At 35.7% G+C, this 22826-nt stretch overlaps 1 protein-coding gene across 1 annotated transcript; it reads left to right on the top strand.

The window, feature by feature from the left end:
* Positions 1–225: 225 nt before the first annotated feature.
* Positions 226–12163, top strand: LOC120543118 (deoxycytidine kinase 2-like). The gene is made up of 7 exons (XM_039775994.1): positions 226–444; positions 1711–1826; positions 4156–4349; positions 4715–4862; positions 6676–6791; positions 6883–6982; positions 10629–12163. The coding sequence occupies exons 1-7, from the start codon at positions 351–353 to the stop codon at positions 10653–10655; spliced, it is 795 nt and encodes a 264-aa protein (XP_039631928.1). The 5' UTR covers positions 226–350; the 3' UTR covers positions 10656–12163.
* Positions 12164–22826: the final 10663 nt, after the last annotated feature.

Consider the following 22826-nt stretch of genomic DNA (forward strand, 5'->3'; position numbering starts at 1 on the left):
GCGATCTCAACATTTTTCATTTACTTTAAAAAGACACACCATTTTGCTTTAAAAAATTGAAACCGGAGAGTAATTTGCATGTACATTAGGACGTGCCAAGTCACTGACTTTAAAGTGTCCTGGTTTTAATTGGTTGTCATGATTTGATTGGCATTATGAGCGTGTGTTTTTCCCGTTTCTGATTGGCTTTCCCTTAAGTCCGCCCAACAAGAATCACGAAAAGAACCAGTCCTTGGCGCCTCAGTGATAAAGCGCCACAATTAAATAGTTTGGGGTAGTAAAGAGAGCGGGCAAGGCGCCTTTTAAAATTTTAACTCATTTAAGACATTTTCAAAAACTATTTTTAAATTATGGCCACACCACCTAAGAGAATGTGTGTCAGTCCTATTTTTGACAACAGCTTTGAAAAGCGAGTGAAAAAGATTTCAATAGAGGGCAACATTGGTAAGTTAGATTTTTTTTGGATATAAGTAATGTATCTTCTCAGACAGACAACGTTTTCTTAGAGTATGGTGTATGTTTTAATACGATCTACTTGTAAATTCGTTTCGATCTCAGAAAATTAATGCGATTCTTTACTTTGTGCTTCCTTATCTCTAATTCAGGTTAGATTATCCATTATAACGAGTAGCATCTGAACAGCTGGTTAAAGAAAATTATATATTGAAGAAATTATTGGAATAAAGTTATTATAGAATGCAGCGTCATATAATGCAACGCGTATAACAACGACCTGAAGATTTTAAAAGAACGTTGGCGCCAAAAGCCGTTTTGAAAGAATCGCTGCGCGCCCTCGCCAAAGTCACCCCCATCTCCCTCTCTTTACCGGCACCAGTAATACTATTGGCTCACTTTATGCTAACGACAAGCGGCGCTCTCTCTCTCTATCTCTATCTATCTATCTAATAAATAAATGGAGTTCCAATTTCTTTTGCTTGTGTCGTTTGCGGGATATTTTTTTTTCTATGGCCACGTGCCTTTATTTTCTAGTGTACTGGGGGCAATATTTTAAGTTATTCCGTTACTACAGTTAAATTAAATATTGCAACCTTTATTAAATAATGTTGATGTGTATGATATTTTAAAGAGTCCGTATTCTAAAAACATAGTATTGTACCTTTTGCGTTGTGGAAATAGTTAGGCCTATAGTAAGACAAAATATGTTGTGGGGCTGCCTATTTCAGATTTTGAAAATAAAAATGCACTGTTTTCTACTGCTCCTTCTGCAGGCACTTGTAAAATCTCACCCTCTATAAATTTTGTTGGTACTGTACTGAAAATTGGTTTATTGTGGAGACTTTTCACTTAATACTGTCACCCTGTCCAGAGCTGCCTTGTACCCAGGACAAATTGGCTAAGAGCTTTGCAATTGACCAGGAATGTGTTTAAGAAGTGCATGTTAGGTCCTGAAATACTGTCTTATATTCATATAATGTAATACACTGTGTATTTAAGCAACATCTGTTTTTGGAGGTTTCTGTTTTGGATTCTTTTCTTTCTGCCCTCTTTTCCACTTATGTGACTAGTTTCTGGATTTTAGTCAGATTTACTACCTGTGCTTAAAATAATTGTACTGTCTCCAAAGTTACTCCTGTAGCACCCTGAGCAAGAGTGTTTTGTTTAAGCGTTTGTAATTCTTTTTGCATATTATATAGATTATATTAAACACAGCATAGTTTTATTAATTTATTTATTTTTTGTATTTCACAGCTGCAGGAAAGTCTACATTTGTTCGAATGCTGGAGCAAGCAACTGATGAGTGGGAAGTAGTCCCAGAGCCAATAGCAAAATGGTGCAATGTTCAGACCACAGAAAATGAGTTTGAGGTACGCTTAGCTTTACTGTCTTCTTTCATTACAATGCATTATTTTTACACCTTGATGCAGTTAAATTATTTAAAAATGTGTATTGGGACTGTCATAACAAAATTTTAAAGTTCGATAAAATACTAAGAAAAGTATTAAAATTCAATACCATTTTTGATACCCAATACAGTATATAATCACGTAACTCAATAAAAAATTATTTAAATAAGTTGCAATGCATTTAACACTGATGGAAAAAAAAAATAAAAATGTTACTCATTAAATTCAAATATCTCAAGTAGTTCAATCTTTTGTAAAAGATAAGAGTAAAGTTCTGTAAATAATAAAAAGTAAAGAATTTTAAATCCAGTTAACTTTTTTTTTTTCCATTTTTCAATCACCGTTACATAACATGCCATTAAATGTTAATAGAATAGGTATTGCAATCTTTTGTAAACAGTGTGCATAAAAATATTAAAACAAACATTAAATAAACATGCAAGAGTTGTTCAGGAAAGTAACACACTTAAAGGCCATACAAAAAATGCAAAACGTGCACATTGCATTTTTGTGTAAATGAATTATGATGAAGGACTAGTATTCCTTTTGTGAGGCATGCTTTTGTTGGGCTGCAAGTGAGCCATGATGTACTAAATACATGCTCTGTAGCACACCCGGTAGTATATCCGCTCATGAAGGAATTGTATCACTGTGTAAGCATTTAAGCACTGAAAAGTTCTACCACCTTATGAGGTTGTAGGGGGACAATATTTTGGTAAGGGGTGCTGCTGACTACAAAGACAGTAGATAGAATATTTGTCCCCGGAGGAAATTTGGCTTTTTACAGAAGCTGTTTATAAATAAAGTATGCATGTAAGATCACATAGGTCTGCATGACCTTCGGTACATGCATGAGAAATGAGTGTCTCTGTCTAATTCAACTGTGGGAATGAGTACCATTTATTTAAAAAAATTAAATAAAATACAAACACAGCAGGCTTAGTTTTTGCCAGTTTGCTGACTATTGTCAAACCTCTAATAAACTTTATGGGTTGTACAGTAGATTAGACATAGTGCCAACAAATTGTTTCACTTCATTTTCAAATAACCTTTCTGAACCATAAATGATTTGTCAGTAGCAGCATTCTGTTCAGGTATGTAGACTTAAGTAAATCGCTCTATCAGTGCTTCACAAAATGGATTTATTTTCAAAAGGGATTTCTCATTACTGTCTGTAATGGGTAACACAATATAAATACCTTTACACGTGTTTTTTAGTCATGAGCTGCTCTCCATAAGGCATGTCAATTGGTAATTTTGTTGACCTGTATGTGTCAACCTCAGCCTCCTGAATTCTATAGACTGAGTGCAAAAAAAGCCAACAGTGTTGGCCTGGATTTTGTATTTGTTGTGTGCCGCTCAGTAGACACAAGAGGCCTCAAGTAAATGTGCTTGTCGACAAGACAGTACACACACAAAGTAATGGGAAAATGTATATGTGATAATATACTGAACTTTATACTTATTAGGTTAGTATTTATTTATTGAGCTTCTCTTTCAACTTGAATCATCAAAAACGAGCATTTAGACCTGGATGGACTAACCATGGTTCCCAAACTTTTGTTTAGTTATTGATTTCAACACATGCCTGTGTAATATGTGTAATATTTCTACAGACATTCAGAAGTGGTGACAGAGTTTACCATTTGAGCAAAGTCAATACCTTTGTCTGCTTCACTATCACTAGAACTGGAATCTACTGTATATTATAGTCACTGGCAATTTCTAAAGAAACAAAAGGAAAAATGTCTCTGTTCTTAATGCTCTTCATATTCTGCATTCCTTCTGTCCTACTGCTGCAAATGGCTGCTGTGCACAAAAGACAACTTAACTTGGGGAAGGTGGTGTTTTTACAACTAGCTGTTTGAGTTATCTCAGGAATAATGGTAATGAGGTTAAAGAGTACATAGTCGATCAGTCTAGAGACAGGAATGTTTCTGTTAAAAACAAAGATTTATTTTTTTCCATGATCGTTAATACATTTTGCATGCCATGGAGCTGCAGTGCAGCGGATGATGCCTCAGCACCTCACCCGTTCTGATCCCCAACAAGCCTGACCTCACTGGCTCTCAGGTGGTTTTGACTCTTATGGGGATGAGGCTCCCCTTCATAATGCTATTTTGATACTCTTGACTAAATATTATATTATATATATAATTTTTTACTGCCTTTTTAGTCATTAATAAAGAAAGAAAAAATGCAATTATCTATAAAGGTGGGCCTACATAAATGTAATTCTGCTTAACTTACTGGGTATCTTAAATGTCCTTTCTCCAAAATCTCTTTTTAGGAACTTTCTACTTCTCAAAAGAGTGGTGGTAATTTGCTTCAGATGCTGTATGACAAACCAAGTCGTTGGGCTTACACTTTCCAGACTTATGCCTGTTTGAGCAGAGTACGTTCCCAGCTGAACCCTGTTTGCCCAAAATTGCGTGAGGCTGAACATCCTGTACAATTCTTTGAAAGATCAGTTTATAGTGATAGGTAAGCACAGTGCTGCTGGTTAACCTAAACTATTTTCTTCTGGTTATAAAGTTTTAATGTCAACTCCTTCTATGATTTAACTTAATTTTCATTGTGTACAATTAGTCTCCTGTTGCATCTGTGTAACCTGTCATAAGGTAATTCCTGTCTAACATACAGACAACGAATGTGTTTAAGATTTGAACCTAGTCTCCTGAAACTGTGAGACAGCTGTGCTAATCACCATGTCACCTCAATTAAAAATTAAATCGTTGTCCCCAGTTTAACCTTTTTTGTTTTCTACTGTTATTCTTAACAGAAAGCAACAGTTATAATATTTTTTTTTTTGCTACAACATATTTTATTTCTTTCTGTGTTATTTTTAGGTATGTCTTTGCCTCTAGTTTGTTTGAGTCTGGAGACTTAAATGAAACTGAATGGGCTGTATATCAAGATTGGCATGCCTGGCTTCTAAACCAGTTTGAATCACAAATTGAGCTGGATGGGATAATTTATTTAAGAGCTGAGCCGCAGGTGAGTTGTTATGGACTTCATTTTATTGATAATATCTTCATGTGAAGTTTTCATTTTGCTGCTAAAAGAAGATTTAAATTTAAAGATAAACAAGCCATGTTTTGCCTGTTACTTTGTATTGAATAAATTATTTCCATAATTTATAATAAGATGTTATTGCTATACACGGTCATATTAAACTGAATGTTCTAACAACAATGAAGAAATTAGCTTGAAGGTAGGACTGGGAATTGCCACTGATGTCCTTATTTGAGTTGATTCTGATTCACAATGCCCTGATTAGATTCAATATTGAGTTTATCTTGACTGAAATAGCATGCATTGATATATTTTAAAGTGGTGTCTTTTTTAGAGTTCACTTCACCATGCATAGAGAACATTAATATAATGTGAGAAATTTCACTATCACTGTTTTAAAGGTGTCTGGCTTCATAGCATATGCATAAGCATGGAATAACATTTAAGAAGAAATATTTAGTTAGTAATGAACAGTCAAGACAGTATTTCAAAGATGTGGAGCAAACTCGTTGCTCTTTAAAAAAAGACAAAACATTTTCACGACACTGCACTCATTCAAAATTCACCATAATTTAACTAACGTATGTTTCAGAGTCCACACATTATGGGAGACATCTTGTTTTAATACAATGCAATGGCATCTACTTTATAAAACATCAATTTCATCTGCAAATAATAATATTGTAAAATAATCAAATATTGCTTCTTAAATAATAAATGTTATTCAATAACCTATGAATCTCCATGTAGACACCCATCAACTAAACTGCTAGGTAATTTTATGCCCCTATTGGACATTTTAAAATGTTGAAATCTTAAAATCTTGTTTTTCTATAATTCTACAAGTTACACATCTTCAGTTGCTCACGTGTTGCAGTCACATTAATCAGTCTTGAAAACATGTCCCCACAGTTCCTCCTCAAACAAAAAACAAGGAGCTAGTGCTGATGTTGGATGAGTGGAACCTAAAAGAAAAGAACTGACCGTCGTGACTGACAACTCTGTTAATATGAACTGTGTGGTACACCTGATGGAGATACTTCACGCCGGCTGCTTTGTGCACACGTTCAGATTGGTTTCAAAGGCTACTCTGAAAATTCCTGTAATTGGACATTTACTTGGCTGGGTGTTACAGACTTTTTTTCCACCAGCTAGCCACATGCTTAAAGAAAAGCAACGTTTATTGGACTTGCCAGACCCTTCTCATTTTATGTGAAGTAGTAAAGTGCTTTTTACGTAGAAAGCCTCAACAGGTGGAATAGCAACATCTACTAGATCAAATGCCAAAAATGATGATAAGCAAAAATCTAGATATAGTAATTGTGCAGGATAGAGATTCACAAGATCAATCTTGAGATTTAAAAATCGATATTGAATCATTTAAATGAGAAATAACAATTAATCGGAAAATATTTACCCAGGCCTATTGTAGGTACTGTTACTATTAAATCACTTCTCCCAGTGTCTGAGTTGTTTTGATCAAAGTTGTTCTTAAAATATCCTTTTAATGAAATTCCGATTACATTCATACACTTTTGTTTTGGAAAAAGTTATTGAGTAATTTGTTCAGGAGTTTGTAAGGAGTACGGGTATCAGATTGAATATCACTATGAATACAATTCATTGAATTGAATACATGTTTAACACCCAGAATTGGTAACCTAACTTTGAATGTATTTGAATATTTACTTATTGTTTTGACTAATTTAACATTCCTATTAAGGAATGGCAATTTTGAATAGTTTAGTCATGGTTGTGATTAGCAGTTAATAGTCTAATTTGTCTAACATTACAGAAATGCATGCAGAGACTTCACCTCAGAGGCCGTGAAGAGGAACAAGGCATTGAACTTGACTACCTAGAGAAACTGCATTATAAGCACGAGTGCTGGCTATATAATAGGACAACAATGTAAGTTAACTTTTTCCACCTTTTTCAACTCTATCTTTTATGAAATTTATTTTCTTATGTTTCATTTTTACTATTCCTCTGTTCCCTATAGGCTTGACTTTGAATACTTGAAAGATCTTCCAGTGCTAGTTTTGGATGTAAATGATGAATTTAAAGCCGACAAAATAAAACAAGAGGGCCTCTTAGACAAGGTATATTTTATTTTGTTAGTCTGAATTAAATTTACATATTTAAGATTAATGTAAAATTAGCACAATTTTAAACCTTAAATCGTTATTAATGTTTTCTGAAACTAATCTGTTACATAGAATAGGTTTAATTGTGTTTGAGCACTTGTTTGTTTTTTTTCTGGTGCAGCTGATATGCCTAAACTGGGAAATATATGCATAATATAGGTTTGTATAAATGCCAAATACACAAATTAGTGACTTAATATTGCAGTTTGTAGAAAAAAATGTAAAGTAATTTGTTATATGAGTTTTAATACATAACTACTATGTTTAGTTTTAAGTGTGTTTGTTGCTTATTACCCTAAGAAATATCTTATCTCAAACTTCTAAGCTACCAAAGGTAACAGCCAAACTAATCTCTAATTATGCGTACACACAAATGATTAACAAATTTCAGCATCAATATGTAACTTTAAAATATTCCTTAAATTTTCTGGACCTGCTTATTCAAAAATGGGTCATATAGAGTTGAAGATTGTTAGGGCTGAAATGGGAGCAGTCAGAAACCCATCCAGGGTGGGATATTAGTCCTTTCCATGGTCTATAAACCTATACTTGTGGAACTTTTAGTGTTGCTGTTTAACTTAACATAGTTATCTTTGAGGTGTGGTAGGAAACCAGAATATAGAGAGAGGGAATATATGTGAAATGTAAAGACAGAGCGCTTTTACTGTGCTTTAATGACCCGGTTATACATAGAAACTCAATTTCTAAAATGCTATGTAGCAAATAGCAAGACCAGGGTAGTGGTCATTGAGGAACTGGGTGATGTCCATTCATTGTTTGTAAACTCTTTCAAGACAACTCTATCCTACTGGTCCTTGCTTCTTACAAGCATCCAGTAGCCACAGGAAGAAAATGGTGGAAGCAGCCAGAGCAAGGCAGATGCTTGGGTGGTCACATTATTCCTTCTCCTGGTTGAAATAGTCTGTCTCATTTTTTTCAGCAATCTCTAAATTTATATTGGTGAGCTAAACTTGCAGTGCTAGGCTCAACAGCACAATCTCTGGAGCAGTGCTTGGCGTAACACATTAAAAGTAATGTGCGTTATGCGGTCCAATTACTTTTTAAAGCAATATAACAATGCTTTTCATTGAAGTTAAAGTACCTATGTTGTTATCCCAACAGCCCACACAATTAGGGCTGCAGCTAATGATTTGTTTAATAATCAATTAATCCATCCATTATCCAACCCACTATATCCTAACTACAGGGTCATGGGGGTCTGCTGGAGCCTCCAACGCAAGGCACAAGGCAGGAAACAAACACTGGGCAGGGCACACACACCCACACACACTAGAATCGTCAATGCACCTAACCCATGCCGACACGGGGAGAACATGCAAACTCCACGCAGGGATGACGCGGGAAGCGAACCTGGGTCTCCTAACTGCGAGGCAGCAGTGCTACCACTGCACCACCGTGCCACTTACTTGTAGAAATGTTAAACAAAATTGTTTTTGTGCAACATTTATAAAATTATTGAAAATAAATAGAAATAAAACACTTAGTATCACTTCTGGCTTTGGTTCTGCAATGAATACACACACACAACATATGCTTAAATCACAACACTTTTCAATAAATTAACTAACCCACAATTTGGGTTATGTATTCAGAATAACATTAAACTAACACTTCCAAATTAAATATGTAATTTCAATTGTAAGTTGTTTTTTTTCAGTTTCTGTGAAAGAGATGGTTTACTGGCAAAGCATCATGTAAAAATCTGAGCACCACAATATTCCATGACAGAAGAACTGTTATTTTAACTGAAGTTCCTATCTTTTTACATCATCATTCCTCTTTTTATGTCTGGAAAACTTTTACCGCCACAGATTCTTTGGCAGACTTGCTTGCAGCCAACACACTGTCGCAGCCTGGTGCATGTCAGTTGCCATTAGGAGTGTACTGTTAGATGCTGTGTGATGCTTCCACAACATGTTTTACCAGCTAAATTAGGCTTGCTGTAGCAGTACTTGCACATTTATTGCATCTTCCACCAGATTGCATAAAGCCAGTTGAAGTCTGATAGAAAGTTCCAGACTAGCTGGCTATTTTCCACCATGCTTCTATCTTTTGACTTGGAATGAGTGAAGTTTCAGTGACTGTTGATGTGCTGTGAAATTCACTGCTGCACTCTTGCCAAGTTTTTGAATTTTTCTTTGCTCATGAAACTGAAAAAAAATTCTGCTAATACAGGCACTTGCCTTTCTTTGTAACCATTTTTTGTAAACGCATGCACACTACCATCACACATGTTTGCACGTGCATAGTGCTACACCAGAATGACCGTAGTAAAAAAAAAAACAAAAAAACGCAAATGTGGCATGTGAAAAATCTGAATGACACATAACTTTTAGTCACCTATCATGAAATTCTGTCACATACGTTAGTATTTTACTTGCACTGTAGAGTGCTGAACTATGACTCGAATTATATTCCTCACTTCAAACTGAAAGTCATGTTGTTTATTCCTAGCTTGGCAAGCATTGTATTTATATATCTGTATCCCATAACACTGAAGTAACATTCAACTTACTGGGATCATGGAAATTGTAATTTCTCCTCAACAGAGGCTGTAACGGTGTGTATCTTATTCAAATGTTTGTGCATCACCGTTGTGCTCTCAGCCATACGAGGTCAAACCTACACATTCTGCAACTGAACCTTTTTTTCTTTTTTTGCATTCCGAGTAGAATGCTCAAAACTTCTGGAAGTCTTCGGTCAACACAGTAATCAAGTGTCAGAGAAGACAATCTGCCTTTTTTAAATGTGTGCACAATTGAATCAAGTAATGATGCAATTGAGTGGCAGAACCTATTCAGACTAATGATGTAATCAACTAGTTGATGAAAGTGACCGTTGCCAACATTTTCAATAATCGATTATCAGTTATGAAGATTAGTTGTTGCAGCCCTACAAAAATTATGTAGTAAACTGCCAAGAAAGGCACAATTCTAAACTTTATGAAATTTTTAAATACGTGAAAAAAATGTTAAAGGTGTTAAATTAGTTATTCAGCCATGCTTCTAAAGTTTTACCCCCAAATGTGATGCTGAAATAACACCAATCCTTCACTGGAACCCTTGAGGACCATACTGGATGTAAAGGGGATTGGGTGTCAGTATGAGTGGTGCTATAAATAAAAATGACTGTACAGTATTAAGTTATTTTAATAAAGCAAGTTGTTAATATTACATCTGTAAATGTAAAGAAAAACATTTGGATAAGAGATTTTATTTTGAGTTGTAGGTTGGTTGCTCTGGTGTTTCAAGATTTTACCCTTTCTGTTTTTTTTCTGGTTACGTGGATCTTCCTTCTGCATCTGAAAGTTATGCAGATTGGACTGATTTGTTACTTAAAAATAAACCTATGTAACCTGAGCATACCCTGTGGCATACTGGTACTTTATCTGTATGCTTTGTGGCTTCTGCCAGATAGGATCTGGCCCACCTTTCACCCTGTAATTAGATTACATGGGTTCAAACAATGGGTCAGTTCATGAATTTTTAATATTTTACTGTTAACATGACATTTTTTTATCTCAGTCATTTAATGTGTATGTTTATCTAAAAATTGTACTTCTTGCTTTTCTTTTTCACAGGTAAAAGAATTCTTGGGCTCTTTGTAACCTCTGACCTTCTTCAAGCAACTTCTGGACTGACCTGTTTGCCCAATTTTAATCTTTGCAGATATCAAGAAATTAGTACTGCAGTTATCTTCTGATAACTTTTATAGTGCAGTTTTGACTCTAACAGCCTTCGCTGCATGTACAGTATCTTCAGCATAAATTCAGGAGTGCCTGTTGCCACACTGCAATATTACACTCCCCACTCCTGTCAAGAATTGAATCCTTCTCAAATGGAAGTGACTGATTGCCAGTCAGTTAGTCGTGCTTATTATAATTTATCTGCAGAAGCTTTAACTTTTAATGAAGTCAATTAATGGAAATTTAAGAGTGAAAGTATTTTTAAAGTCGGGTTTGTATAGTTTTTAGTACAGACATTCTGAAAGAATTTTACAGAAGTTGCTATCCGGTGCTGAGAAATGTAATTTCTTTCCTCTGTCCTGCACTTGTATGTCTATCAAATAGACATTTTCATGTTCTTTGATAAAGTATATTGTATATTGGGTGTAACAAGGCTGCTGTAAATATGAATTGTGAGCAGTATTTTATGTTGTACTGTATGTGGCTCTCAATACTTCTTAGCCAATGAAACATTTGTGCTGGGATATAGTCGATCAGTGGTTTTGGTAGTGGATCAGTCTTTTTATAATAGTGGGATTATGAGCATACTTGGTCATAGTTTACTCTTTTATTTAAATAAGTTTTAATGAACCATTCAGCTGATCAGTCTACAGGTGCAATAACAAAAGAAGCAATAGAAACAAGAAATAAATACCTGTGAGAAAACACATACAGTGAGCTAGTTAGCAAGTTAATGATGGAGGAACAGTTTTATAAAAGCAAGAGTGAAGAAAGATGATCATCAGCCATAATTTAAAAGTGAAATAATGGTAGAGAGTAGGAGTTGTAGAATCAAATGACTGGTCACCTAGAGTTTGGAGAAGAATATGAAGGTCAGCACCAGACAATCCTGGTTCTTTTGAGTTTAGTTGGTATAAAAAAACCTAGATTGTCATCCTGGGATGATGCAGTTAATAAATTCTGTTTGATAGTTTTGGCTTCTGTATGACCTGAGGAAGGTATATCCTATGTACTTAAATTATGCAAATTAAGAATGTCTTGTGTTTATGGCAGACTTTTTAGTATTGAAATATTATTATTTATGTGTTCCATTTGTCAATGTGTTAGCATGCTTTTCCTCTTTGTACTGCTTACTTTACTTAGTCTCGTAATTTACTTTTGTGATGACCTGTCTAAAGTGTCTGCAGTGAAGCTGCCATTTTTTGCTTTGTAAAGGTTTTACCTGTGGGCTTCTTAAAGAAAGTTTAAAATTTTTCCCTGAATAACTTGCACATTTAAAATGATAGCAACAATACATTTTACAGCATATCGAATGTTCTCAATTGCAGCAATAGAATGCACAAATTTTGTTGTGGCTTCTCAGTGTTTGCAAAAACAAATAAAAGTTAATGTAAAACATTTTGTACATTTTGTATAGTAAAACGTTTTAAATTTAAAATGCTGTTTTTTGTAGTTTGTGCCATCTTTCCTCTCTACAGTCCTCTCTAGCTACCTGCCTTGGATTTGTTTGCTAAGAGGTAATACAATGTGAAATGCTAGACAAATACAGTGGTAACTGAACAAAGGCAGAGCCCGGTGCTGTAGTATGTTTATTTTTTTATTTTTTTAACATTGTTTCATGTCTTGTCTTCAGAGAAGCTAAGGATTCCAAGGCACTAAAGAGCCATTAAATTAGCACTGCTGTTTTATTCCTGCTCTAGTTTTTGTAAGACTTCCTGGATTTGCCCATGCGACTTTGTACTTTGGGGGTATCTTCTTAAGTGGAATGAGCTGGAACTCAGTAATTTTAAGCAATGCCATGGAGACATTCCAGTCATTATTTGTGACTTGTGCCATCATGCAGATGATAACACCATGTTTTTGTGTTGTTTTGTATCACACAGTCATAATTCCAAAGTGGAGTAAAAAGTGTACCACTAGGCCACAAGCGAAGTTAAAGGCCTTGCTCTAGTTTGGGATGATGATTATAGCAAATGCCAATTGAAAATATCAACACATAATGAGAGAAAAATAAATAAATGAATGAAAGCAGCTTCATTTTCTGCATTATGCAGTGCTTTGGAGGTGGATGTTAATAAGCTGAAACAACATTTCCTGCATGTACGTTTCTATATGAACATCTCTTACATTTGCTGTCTAATGGAGAGGATACTTCTACATGAACGCCTTGCTTACGGAAGCAAAAAACCTGGAGCCTGGTTAATGTTCATGGTTTCTCCTGGTGTAAGTGTAAAAGGGACACATAAAATTCCCCTTTGTAAGCAGGGCACAGTAAATTGCTTCATGGCGGGTTGTTTTACTCAGCTGTTAACTGCCAAACAACTGATGCTCTGTGGCTTATGTGACAGGTGCAGCTGGACCCCATACACAATCCTGCCACAGTCCATGGGGTATTCAGAGACATGCTGCTTCACACCTCTTGCATACTTTGTTTAATTAGGATTACTATAAGGATATGTCTGCGGTGGGCTGGCGCCCTGCCCGGGGTTTGTTTCCTGCCTTGTGCCCTGTGTTGGCTGGGATTGCCTCCAGCAGACGCCCCCATGACCCTGTATTTAGGATAGAGTGGGTTGGATAATGGATGGATAGGGATATGTACAGTACTGTGCAGAAGTTTTAGGCCACTTGAGATTATTTTTAAAACAAGGTGGTATGTGTTCATTTGTTCAAGAGAATGTTATATAAAATTAGAATAAGGCCAACTACTGATACAATAAAAGGTATAAATGTCTTGGGGTTTTTTTTTTAATAAGCTTATTATGCAAGAAGACTAACATAATGGGGTTGGTTCCCAAACCTCTGTTTGAAGCACCCTCACCATTCCATCAACAGGCAAGTCCCTAAGTATTTGGACAGTAACACAACTTCCATAATTTTGGCTCTGTACAACACCACAATGGATTTGAAATAAAGCAATCATTATGTGATTGAAGTTTAGACTTTCAACTTGCATTTTTTTTACTGAATTTTATTAAATGGTAGGCAAGCCAATGTACAGAGGAAAGCAACACTAACATTACATGTTACATAAAATATACAGTAGAAGTTACATAGAACAGTGAACTAAAAAAAAAAATAATTCATTATTAGTAACATATACATTTATAGTAGTGAAGGAATGAGAAAAAAGGTAGCCTTACCTCTTCAAACCGACTGAATACTTGTTAATATGTGCAATCATAAAGTTTAGTCTACAATACCTAATTAAAGTAGTAACTTTATTTTATACACAGGCCTTTAAACCAGTATGACCAAGCCTTTTTATATTTAGGGAAGGTATAATTTTTAATTGCAGTCATTTATTCAAAAGCAGTGCAGAGATCTATTTCTTCCAAGACATCAGAAAATGTTAAGGCAATGGATGATTTCCAATGTCAAACTCTAACCAGTCTTACTGCAAATAAAGTTTGTAAAATAAAAATGTGACAATTTGGTTGATAGTTATCTATTCCCAATCCAAGCAAAGCCAAATGAGGAATTAATTTAATATTCAATTGTAAAGAGTATGAGATACATTTCTAAACTGCCAGCCAATAATGATAAATTGATTTACAGGACCACCGCATATGTATGAGAGTATCATTTCTGCCAAACTGCATCCAGCCTGAAGGGGAATAGTTTGAATAAGCTTTAGCTAATATCACAGGAATGAGATGCCATCTATAAAATATCTTCAAGCTAAGGTCTATACTGTATGTGTAATGCTACAGTATGTGTAGATTTGTGTAATGTAGCCAAGGCCAAGAGCCACTGCTCATCAGAAAAACAGTTCAGATCTTTTCCCATTTTAAGATAGATGTGAATTTTGAAAATTGACCTCTGTTATCTAGTAATGAATAAAATGTTCTAATTCCTTTAATTTTAGAAGAAAGATCTGTAAACCATCGCACAAAGGAGGTAGAGCTTTCAATAAGACCAAGACAGTGGGAGTTAATATAGTTGCGTACTTAAAGATATTTATAAAATTCCTTATATGAAATATTAAAGTGTTCATGGAGATACTGAAAAGAGTGAAGGCGATTGACGGAAAAAAGGTAGGCCAATGTGTTAAGTCCATTTTGCTTCCATGTCCAAAGATTTAAATCTGGGATTAAATGTTGAAATATCGTTAAAGGAAGCATTTTAAGAGGAAGAGAAAATTCTTTATTTTTATGTCGACAATACTTCCAAAAAGCACTCCTAAAGAAACTTAAGTTAAGAAAAAGAAAAGTAAATTACATCCAAGTTGAACAAGCCAAAACACATCTACCAAATCTGGATATCCACTTATGTACTGCTCTATTTGATCCCAATGTTTAGAACTGTCAAGAGACCACCATTGTCTCAGCTGATTTAGTATTACTGCTCTGTGGAAGTCATGCAGGTTTGGAATTGCCATACCTCCCAAGGGACTGAGTCTTGTCAGAGTTGATCTATTTATTATGGTTTACTGCCTTTCTAAATAAATTTAAATATATCTTTTTGCAAGGTTTCTATAACTTTGCTAGGAAGCAAAAAAGGAATGGTGCAAAAATGATATAAGATCTTTGGAAGTACAATGATAATGACAATGAGCTAAGACGCTTATTATCTTTATGAATGTTATTTGATAAATTTAGGAAATTACTATTTACCAGTTCCTTTGAAGAATTTGTTAATGGTATACCCAGATATGATATTGAAGAATTATTCCAATTCTATTTAAATTTGGCTTTCATTGTTGAACGTATAGGGACAGAGATAGCTATACTAAGGGCCTGACATTTTGTGTCATTAATTTTATAATAAGAACAAGAAGTCAACTTAGTTTTAACTTTCTGAAACGATTCCAGGGAGTTAAAAGAATCTGTAAAGGTAATTAGAACATCATCTGCATACAGTCCAATTTTATGTACTGCAGGGCCAATGTGAACACCATGAATCCCCCGATTATGTGCTCAGTTAAGGGCACCATAACGAGAGCAAATATTAAAGGTGAGAGAGGGCAACCCTGTCTAGTCCCATTTGAAATGTCAAAAGGAGCTGACAACAGCCCCACTAAAAACTCTAGCTGAAGGTTTTGAATATAATAACAGAATAGCCTTACAGATGGGTCCTTTAAGATTAAATTAACTCAGAACTTCACATACTGTAAATATAGCCAATGAGCACGATCAAATGCTTTTTCTGCATCAATCTATACTAATAAAAGGCAAAGCCCTCACTGACTGACTCACTCACTCACTCACTCACTCATCACTAATTCTCCAACTTCCCGTGTAGGTAGAAGGCTGAAATTTGGCAGGCTCATTCCTTACAGGTTACTTACAAAAGTTAAGCAGGTTTCATTTCGAAATTCTACACGTAACAGTCATAACGATCGATAACGTCCGCCATGTTGAACTTTCTTATTTATGACCCCATCTTCACGAAATTTGGTAGGCGACTTCCCTACGCTAACCGAAACCGGTGTACGTACTTATTTTGGTGGTATGACGCCACTGTCGGCCGCCATATTGAACTATCCAGCGGTCTTTGTTACTTATGGGCCCATCTTCAAGAAATTTGGTACGCGGGTTCCCAACGCTAACTGAATCCTACTTACGTACATATATACGTCTATAGCCTGCAGCTCGGTTACCGTGTGAGGCAGTGTTGGGACCCCATCCCATTGCCTCCCACGTTGTTGGCTGCCTGCCTATATAAGGCTGTCCGTCGCTCCGGTCTCTACATTCCCTTCCTTGCCTCGCCATGGGATTCACGTCTTCCTCCTGATAACTACAGCCTTTTTATTTAATCCACGGTTTCTCCGCTGTTTTATTGTTCGTTTATTACGATTATAGTTATTGTGTATTTATTTTAGACTTACTTTACATTGTTCAGGTACCCGTTTCCTTTATCGTTCCAACTGTACCCCCATTAACATGTCTATCGAGGTGATCACCATCGATCAAAGAACTGTCACTTACCAAGTGGCTTCCATGCCCGGAGATGGTACCTGCCTTTTCCATTCTCTTTATTACATATTGCACGGCCATATCAGGCTCACTCTTGATATCCAGAGGAACATTGTGCCTTATGTATTGAATGACTGGGACAGGTTCATAGTGTGGACTGATGACGGTACAGGAGATAATTATACTACACAGGAGCACTAGAAGAGTGAAATGCTTAAGCCCTTCACCTATGCATCTGCATGTGAGTTGTTGGCTGGCGCTGAATTGTTTGGTTGTCGCTTTCAAGTGTACCGAAATGGCCAAATATTTTACACCTTTGGACAACTGCCAATGCCTCTTAAACATCTGAGATTCACAGGTGGCGATTTGAGTAGTGGACACTTTGATGTCTATGAATGTTTAAACTCTCAAAAGCTGGATGCAAATTTATCGATGAAACAGGTGCTTACAACGCTTGACAGATGCAGAATGTCACTTCAACACAAGTCCTGCAAATACTGTCTTATTGAAACAAACCATGAAACTCAAACCAATTATGACAGCAGCAATCCAAGCTGTGAGATTTGAAACAAGATTACTGTTCACATGGCCAACTGTACGTTGCATGCTGAAGAGTAAGCTCAGTGCACAGCTTGGTCATATTACAACCGGAGGGCCGAACTCACAATGTGGTATGCAAAGAGATCCTTAACAAATAATTATTGGTATATTTTCCCTCAGTTTAAAAAGGTTTAATTTTCTTCTTAATAAAAATTTTAAGGCAGTACTTCGCCGCTGCGAAGTGCGGGTATTTGCTAGTAGCTAATAAAATAGTGGGGATAGCTTTAGATTCAATATATTCAATAATATCAATGAAATGTCTTGTGCTGTCTGGTGCTTGTCTCCCAGGTATAAACCTTGATCAATATTAATTATAGAGTGCAAAATTAAAGCTAATCTTGAGGCAATAATTTTAGAATGTATTTTCACATCAGAATTCAGCAAAGAAATAGGCCTAAAATATGCAAGAGATGAAAGTGGTTTGTCCGGTTTGGACAGTGACCACAATTGCTTCAAGCATTTCTTTAGGAAACTAAATTTGAAATGGCTTTATTAAAAATTTTACAAAGGTGAGGTATAAACTGGGCTGCATGTTTTTTATAATACTTATTAGTAAAACCATTACCTCCAGGAGCTTTGTAATGTTTAAGAGATTTTATAGCTGTATCAACCTCTTTTTGAGAGAGAGGGGTGTTATGTTTCATTAACTGTTCTGTTGATACCCATGGGAATGCTTCTTCAGAAGGAAATTCCTTAATAATTGAAGGACTGGGTTGTGGGATTTGGGAATCCTGATTTTAAATTATATAATATAGTATAGTATGATCTAAATTTGACTTCAATAGCTTGGGGTTTACAATCTTGTTTCTGTCTTTCCCAATAATAAAAAGAATTTTAGTTTTAGTTATATGTGATTTAACCTTATTAGCCAACATTTTATTAGGTCTTCCGCTTTGTGCATAATATTTAAATATAAGTTTCTTCATAGCTAATTCAGTGGTTCTCAAACTGCGGGGCGGGCCCCCTAGGGGTGCGAAGTAACAAAAAGGGGAGCGCAAAGATGTGAAAAAAAGAAAACAAGAATTAAAAATATGGAAAATACATCTATTGAAACCAAAACAAATTAACTTAAAATACATTCTGATACTAGAAAAATAAATATAGTTAGATAAATGTCGACAAAAGTTAAGTAGGCATAATAAAATATGCATCTATGATATATCATTATTTAAACAAGAACAAATTGGTATTAGTGGGCTCCTTTCAAAAAAACGTTAGGGGGGCGCAAATACTTAAAGGTTGAGAAACGCTGAGCTAATTAATATTTATTGAGTTCAAGCTTATTGAGCTGTCTCCTAATCTGCTTTATTTGATTTACCAAAGTAGATGAAAAGGACTGTTTATTCTGAAGTTCTAGATTATGTAAACAAGCAAGTATATTATGCCTTCCTTCAGTCTGCTTTTTTTTCTTTAGCTGCTATCTGAAAAATAACCCCACTCATATACAGTACAGAATGCTTTATATGCACACCATAATGTGGCACTGCTCAAAACTGAACCATCATTAGTATGAAAGATTTCTTTAAGAGACTGTTCAATCTGTGAAGAAGTCATAGGATAATTAAGTAAATAATTATTAAGTCTCCAAGTCCTGTTTTTAGGTAAACCAGAGGTTTGCTCCAACTCTAAGAGAATGGACGAATTATCTGACCAAGTTATGGTGCCAATAGTAGAGGATTTCACTTTCTGTAAGGTCTATTTATCAACTAAGAACATATTGATATGAGAGTACGAAGCATAGAACTTTGAATAAAAGGTAAAGTGTTTTTCTCCTGAATGCAGACACCTCCATACATCATATACTGATTTATTAAGTAAAGATTTTTAGTCTTGTGTATAATCTACTACTATATTAAAACCACCACACCAAATTAAAGATACCATCTTAACCAATTCAATCTGCTTGCAAAGTTTAGAAAGGAATTTAAATTGATTAGAATTAGGAGGGGCATATGTGTTAACAATATTAAAGACATTATTATCAATTTATGCTACCACAATAATAAAACGGCCTACAGGATCAATCACTGTTGTCTTAATTTGTACAGATAAGGAGCTCTTAAATGCTATCAGAAACCCTCCTTTTTATGCTCAGTTAAGGAACAGAGAAGATTATTAAACCTATTATTATTTGGTTTAACATAACTATGTCTGGAAAAATGAGTTTCTTGGATAAATCATTTAATAATGCATCCTTCCACATAAGTGACCTTTTGAAAGGGGAATTAAGCCCCCTAACATTAAAAGAAAGTACCTTAAGGACCATATTGATCAAAGTATTTGCAGCAAATGAAGAACATTTTAAAACCCAAGTTAAAATGTAATTGTTTCGAAATGCAATTGAAAATAGGTGGGGCTGTACAATAGTAATTACACATAAAATTAATAAACAACAAACTATTATAATCAATAGAAACAAAAAAGTAAAAAAAAAAGTTCTTGAGCAGACCTCAAATTAGTATATATATTGACAAAACAGTCAAAAGCACACACAATGTAGCACAAGAAATTTGGAGGGGGTGAATTTAGATCTCAGCTTTAATGTAAACAGACGTTCCAAAAGTAGATCAACCAAAGTCAAAGCAGAGGCCATTCAGCCTCTAGTGCACCTTCTTGTATATAAAATATTTAAACTTCTAAGATAATGGAATAGTTAAGCCTGGATTCATATAAAGCTTGAGAGTGGGGAAAAAACGCATTACCAAGTCAGTTAACAGTTTCCCAGTCCTTCTGTAGTTGCTGAACCGTTGTTCCAGCTTTAGTGGGGATAAGGAGAATATCAGGAATATCCTACTTTTTCAGCAGGAATACAGCTTCGGGTACAGCATTAAGAACGAACTGTCATGAGTCCTTAGCGATTGTTAATTTCACAGGAAAGCCCCATTTATTAAATATGCAGTGTTTGCGAAGTAGTGTCGTATAGGGAGCAAATTCTCGTCTTCTAGCCAAATTCTCTGGTGAAAGGTCCATGAAAATCGTTATCTCGCTTTAAGGGTCTGGAAGAGATTTATTGCTTCTTGCCGTTGGCATGAGCTTCTCATTAATGTGATAAAATTGCAGTTGAAATATAACATCCATAGGTGAATTTGCACAAACATGTTTAGGTTTAGGCAGTCTATAGCATGTATCTATTGTCAGATCCAGTAATTCAAGGTCTGACAAGACTGCATGTAGAAATTTTTGCAAGTATTGAGGCAGCTGTGTATAATATGTATCCTCCAGGATACCTCTTAGTCTAACATTATTTCATCAGGAGTGATTTTCCAAATCGGTGATCTTACCAGACAGCCTGCTTATTGTCTCCTCCATTTTGTTAGAAGCCATTACAATTTCACAAACTCAGACAATCTTGTTTCCATATGTGATGTGCATTCTGCAATATCTGCTATGTTTTGTTTAAGTGTCATAATCAATATCTAAACATTGCAACAAGTAGATTTGCGAAGTTCTTCCAGAGGTAGAATTATTCTTGTTCCAGTAATGAGTTGATCAGTAATTTGCGTACTCAACTTTTTTCCCACCTCGTTTGAAACAAAGGATACCAATGAAGGCATAGGGGACAGGCTATGGGATCTAGAGTGGTGTGTAGGCCGCAGAGCTGAACCTCTGGAAGCTCCATATTTGTTTCTATGTGTTGAGCTTCCTGGAGCACCAAAGAAGTCTAGCAGCATCACTGCGCTGCTATTTTACACTTTTTACCCATTTCTTATATAAAGTAATATCTCAAGTTCAAAATAAATGCTGAAAATGATAATTGTAGACATGCTTTGTGGCTAAATGGAGGCTCTAAAACTTCCGTTCAGTTCTACATGGAAAACACGCCCCCCGCAGCTTGAATTTAAGGGGTTTACCAAAAATATCTTATGAGCCGTTCATGAATGACAACCATTCTGCATTGTCCCCCATTTCCAGGAGGCTCAAAAGTATTTGGACATTTTTGGTGGAAGCAGTTTCATTATTTCATTAACTAATAAGCAGGTAAAAGGCCTGGAATTGATTCCAAGTGTGGAATTTGCATTTGGACGCTATCATTTTGATCTCTGAATATGTGGTCCATGTAAGTAAAAACAGTCAATTATTAGGCTGAGAAAACAAAACAAGCCCTTTAGAGAAATAGCAGAAACATGAGGAAAGGTCAAATTAACCACCCGGTACATTCTTAAAAAGAAGAAACACATGGATGAACTTGGCAACACCAGAAAGTAATGAAAACGACTGAAAACAACCATGCTGGTTGACTTCAGAATTCTGTCTTTGTGAAAGAAGAACCCCTTCACAACTTTTAGCCAAACCAAGAACACCTATCACCTATCACTGCCAAAGTCTATAATTGAGACTTCTTGAAAGTAAAGACAGAGTGTTTACCCCAAGGTGTAAACCACTGGTAAATCTCAATCATGTCCATTCCTGGAAAACCTTTCTTTGGACAACAAAGGAATCTAAGATCAATATATACCAGAATGCTGGAAAGAAAAGAGTATGGAAAAGAGAAGAAATGTCTCATGATCTGATGAATACCACATCGTCTGTGAAATACAGTGGAGGCAGTTTTATGGCCGGGTCATGCATTGCTGTGAGTGGAAGTCAGTCACTGGTGTTTATTGAAGATATGACTACTGCCAGAAGTAGTTGGATGAATTCTGAATTGTGTAGGGCTGTACTGCCTGCTTAGATTTAGCCAAATGCTGCAAAACTAATAGGACAACGCTTCACAGTACAGATGAACAATGAGCCAAAACATACTGCAAAAGCAAATCAGCTGCTTTTCAATGTAAAGTAGTGGAATATTCTGCAATAGCAAAGGCCAAATCATTCAACTGACCTCAACCCAATTGGATATGCATTTCACTTGCTGAAGACAAAACTGATGGCAGAAGGCAGCATCTGAAGACAGCTGAAGTAAAGGCTTGGCATTGCACCTAAACCTTATCCTTTGCCGTGTGTGTGATGGGCAGAATCAGTATTGTGTCACATAGTATTAGAATCCATATATTTTTCCTAAACCCATATTTTCCATTATGGGGTCCAGGGAGCCTGAGCCAACCTCAGTAACAATTAGGTCATAGCAACAGAATTCAAGTCCAGTCCATCACTTTATGTCCATGTATGTACCTCTGGGTAAGTTAAAGTCACTTCTCAACACTAGTCATCAGTTTGTCGTAAGACCTCTTCCACTTTGTGAGTTAACTTGCTACTGCCACCCAGGACTCATTCCAATACCCGCTTCAATTCCTTTGCTTCAGCACCCTGTTCTCTTTCTCTAGGTAACTAAACCTGCTGGACAGCTTGGCATACCTCTGAGGGATAAAGAGTAAGTGGAGCTTCACCCTTAATCTGCATACAGATTTACAGTATATAGCATTAAATATGCTACATAAAAAATTAAGAGGACTTATGATTTTAATGCATCTGGCCTATTTGAAATCTGCATTCAACAACTACGGTGGGTGTTGCAGAATCATAACTGTAGCAGCCTGGATTTAGCTCAATGCCTGCTGACTGTTCGTGTAGAGTTTGCATGGCCAGCTCATTCTTACTTTCCAAAAACTTGGTCACAACACACTAACCTAGTGTAAGT

Source organism: Polypterus senegalus, chromosome 13, assembly GCF_016835505.1.
Source record: "Polypterus senegalus isolate Bchr_013 chromosome 13, ASM1683550v1, whole genome shotgun sequence".
Classification (NCBI taxonomy): Eukaryota; Metazoa; Chordata; class Cladistia; order Polypteriformes; family Polypteridae; genus Polypterus; species Polypterus senegalus.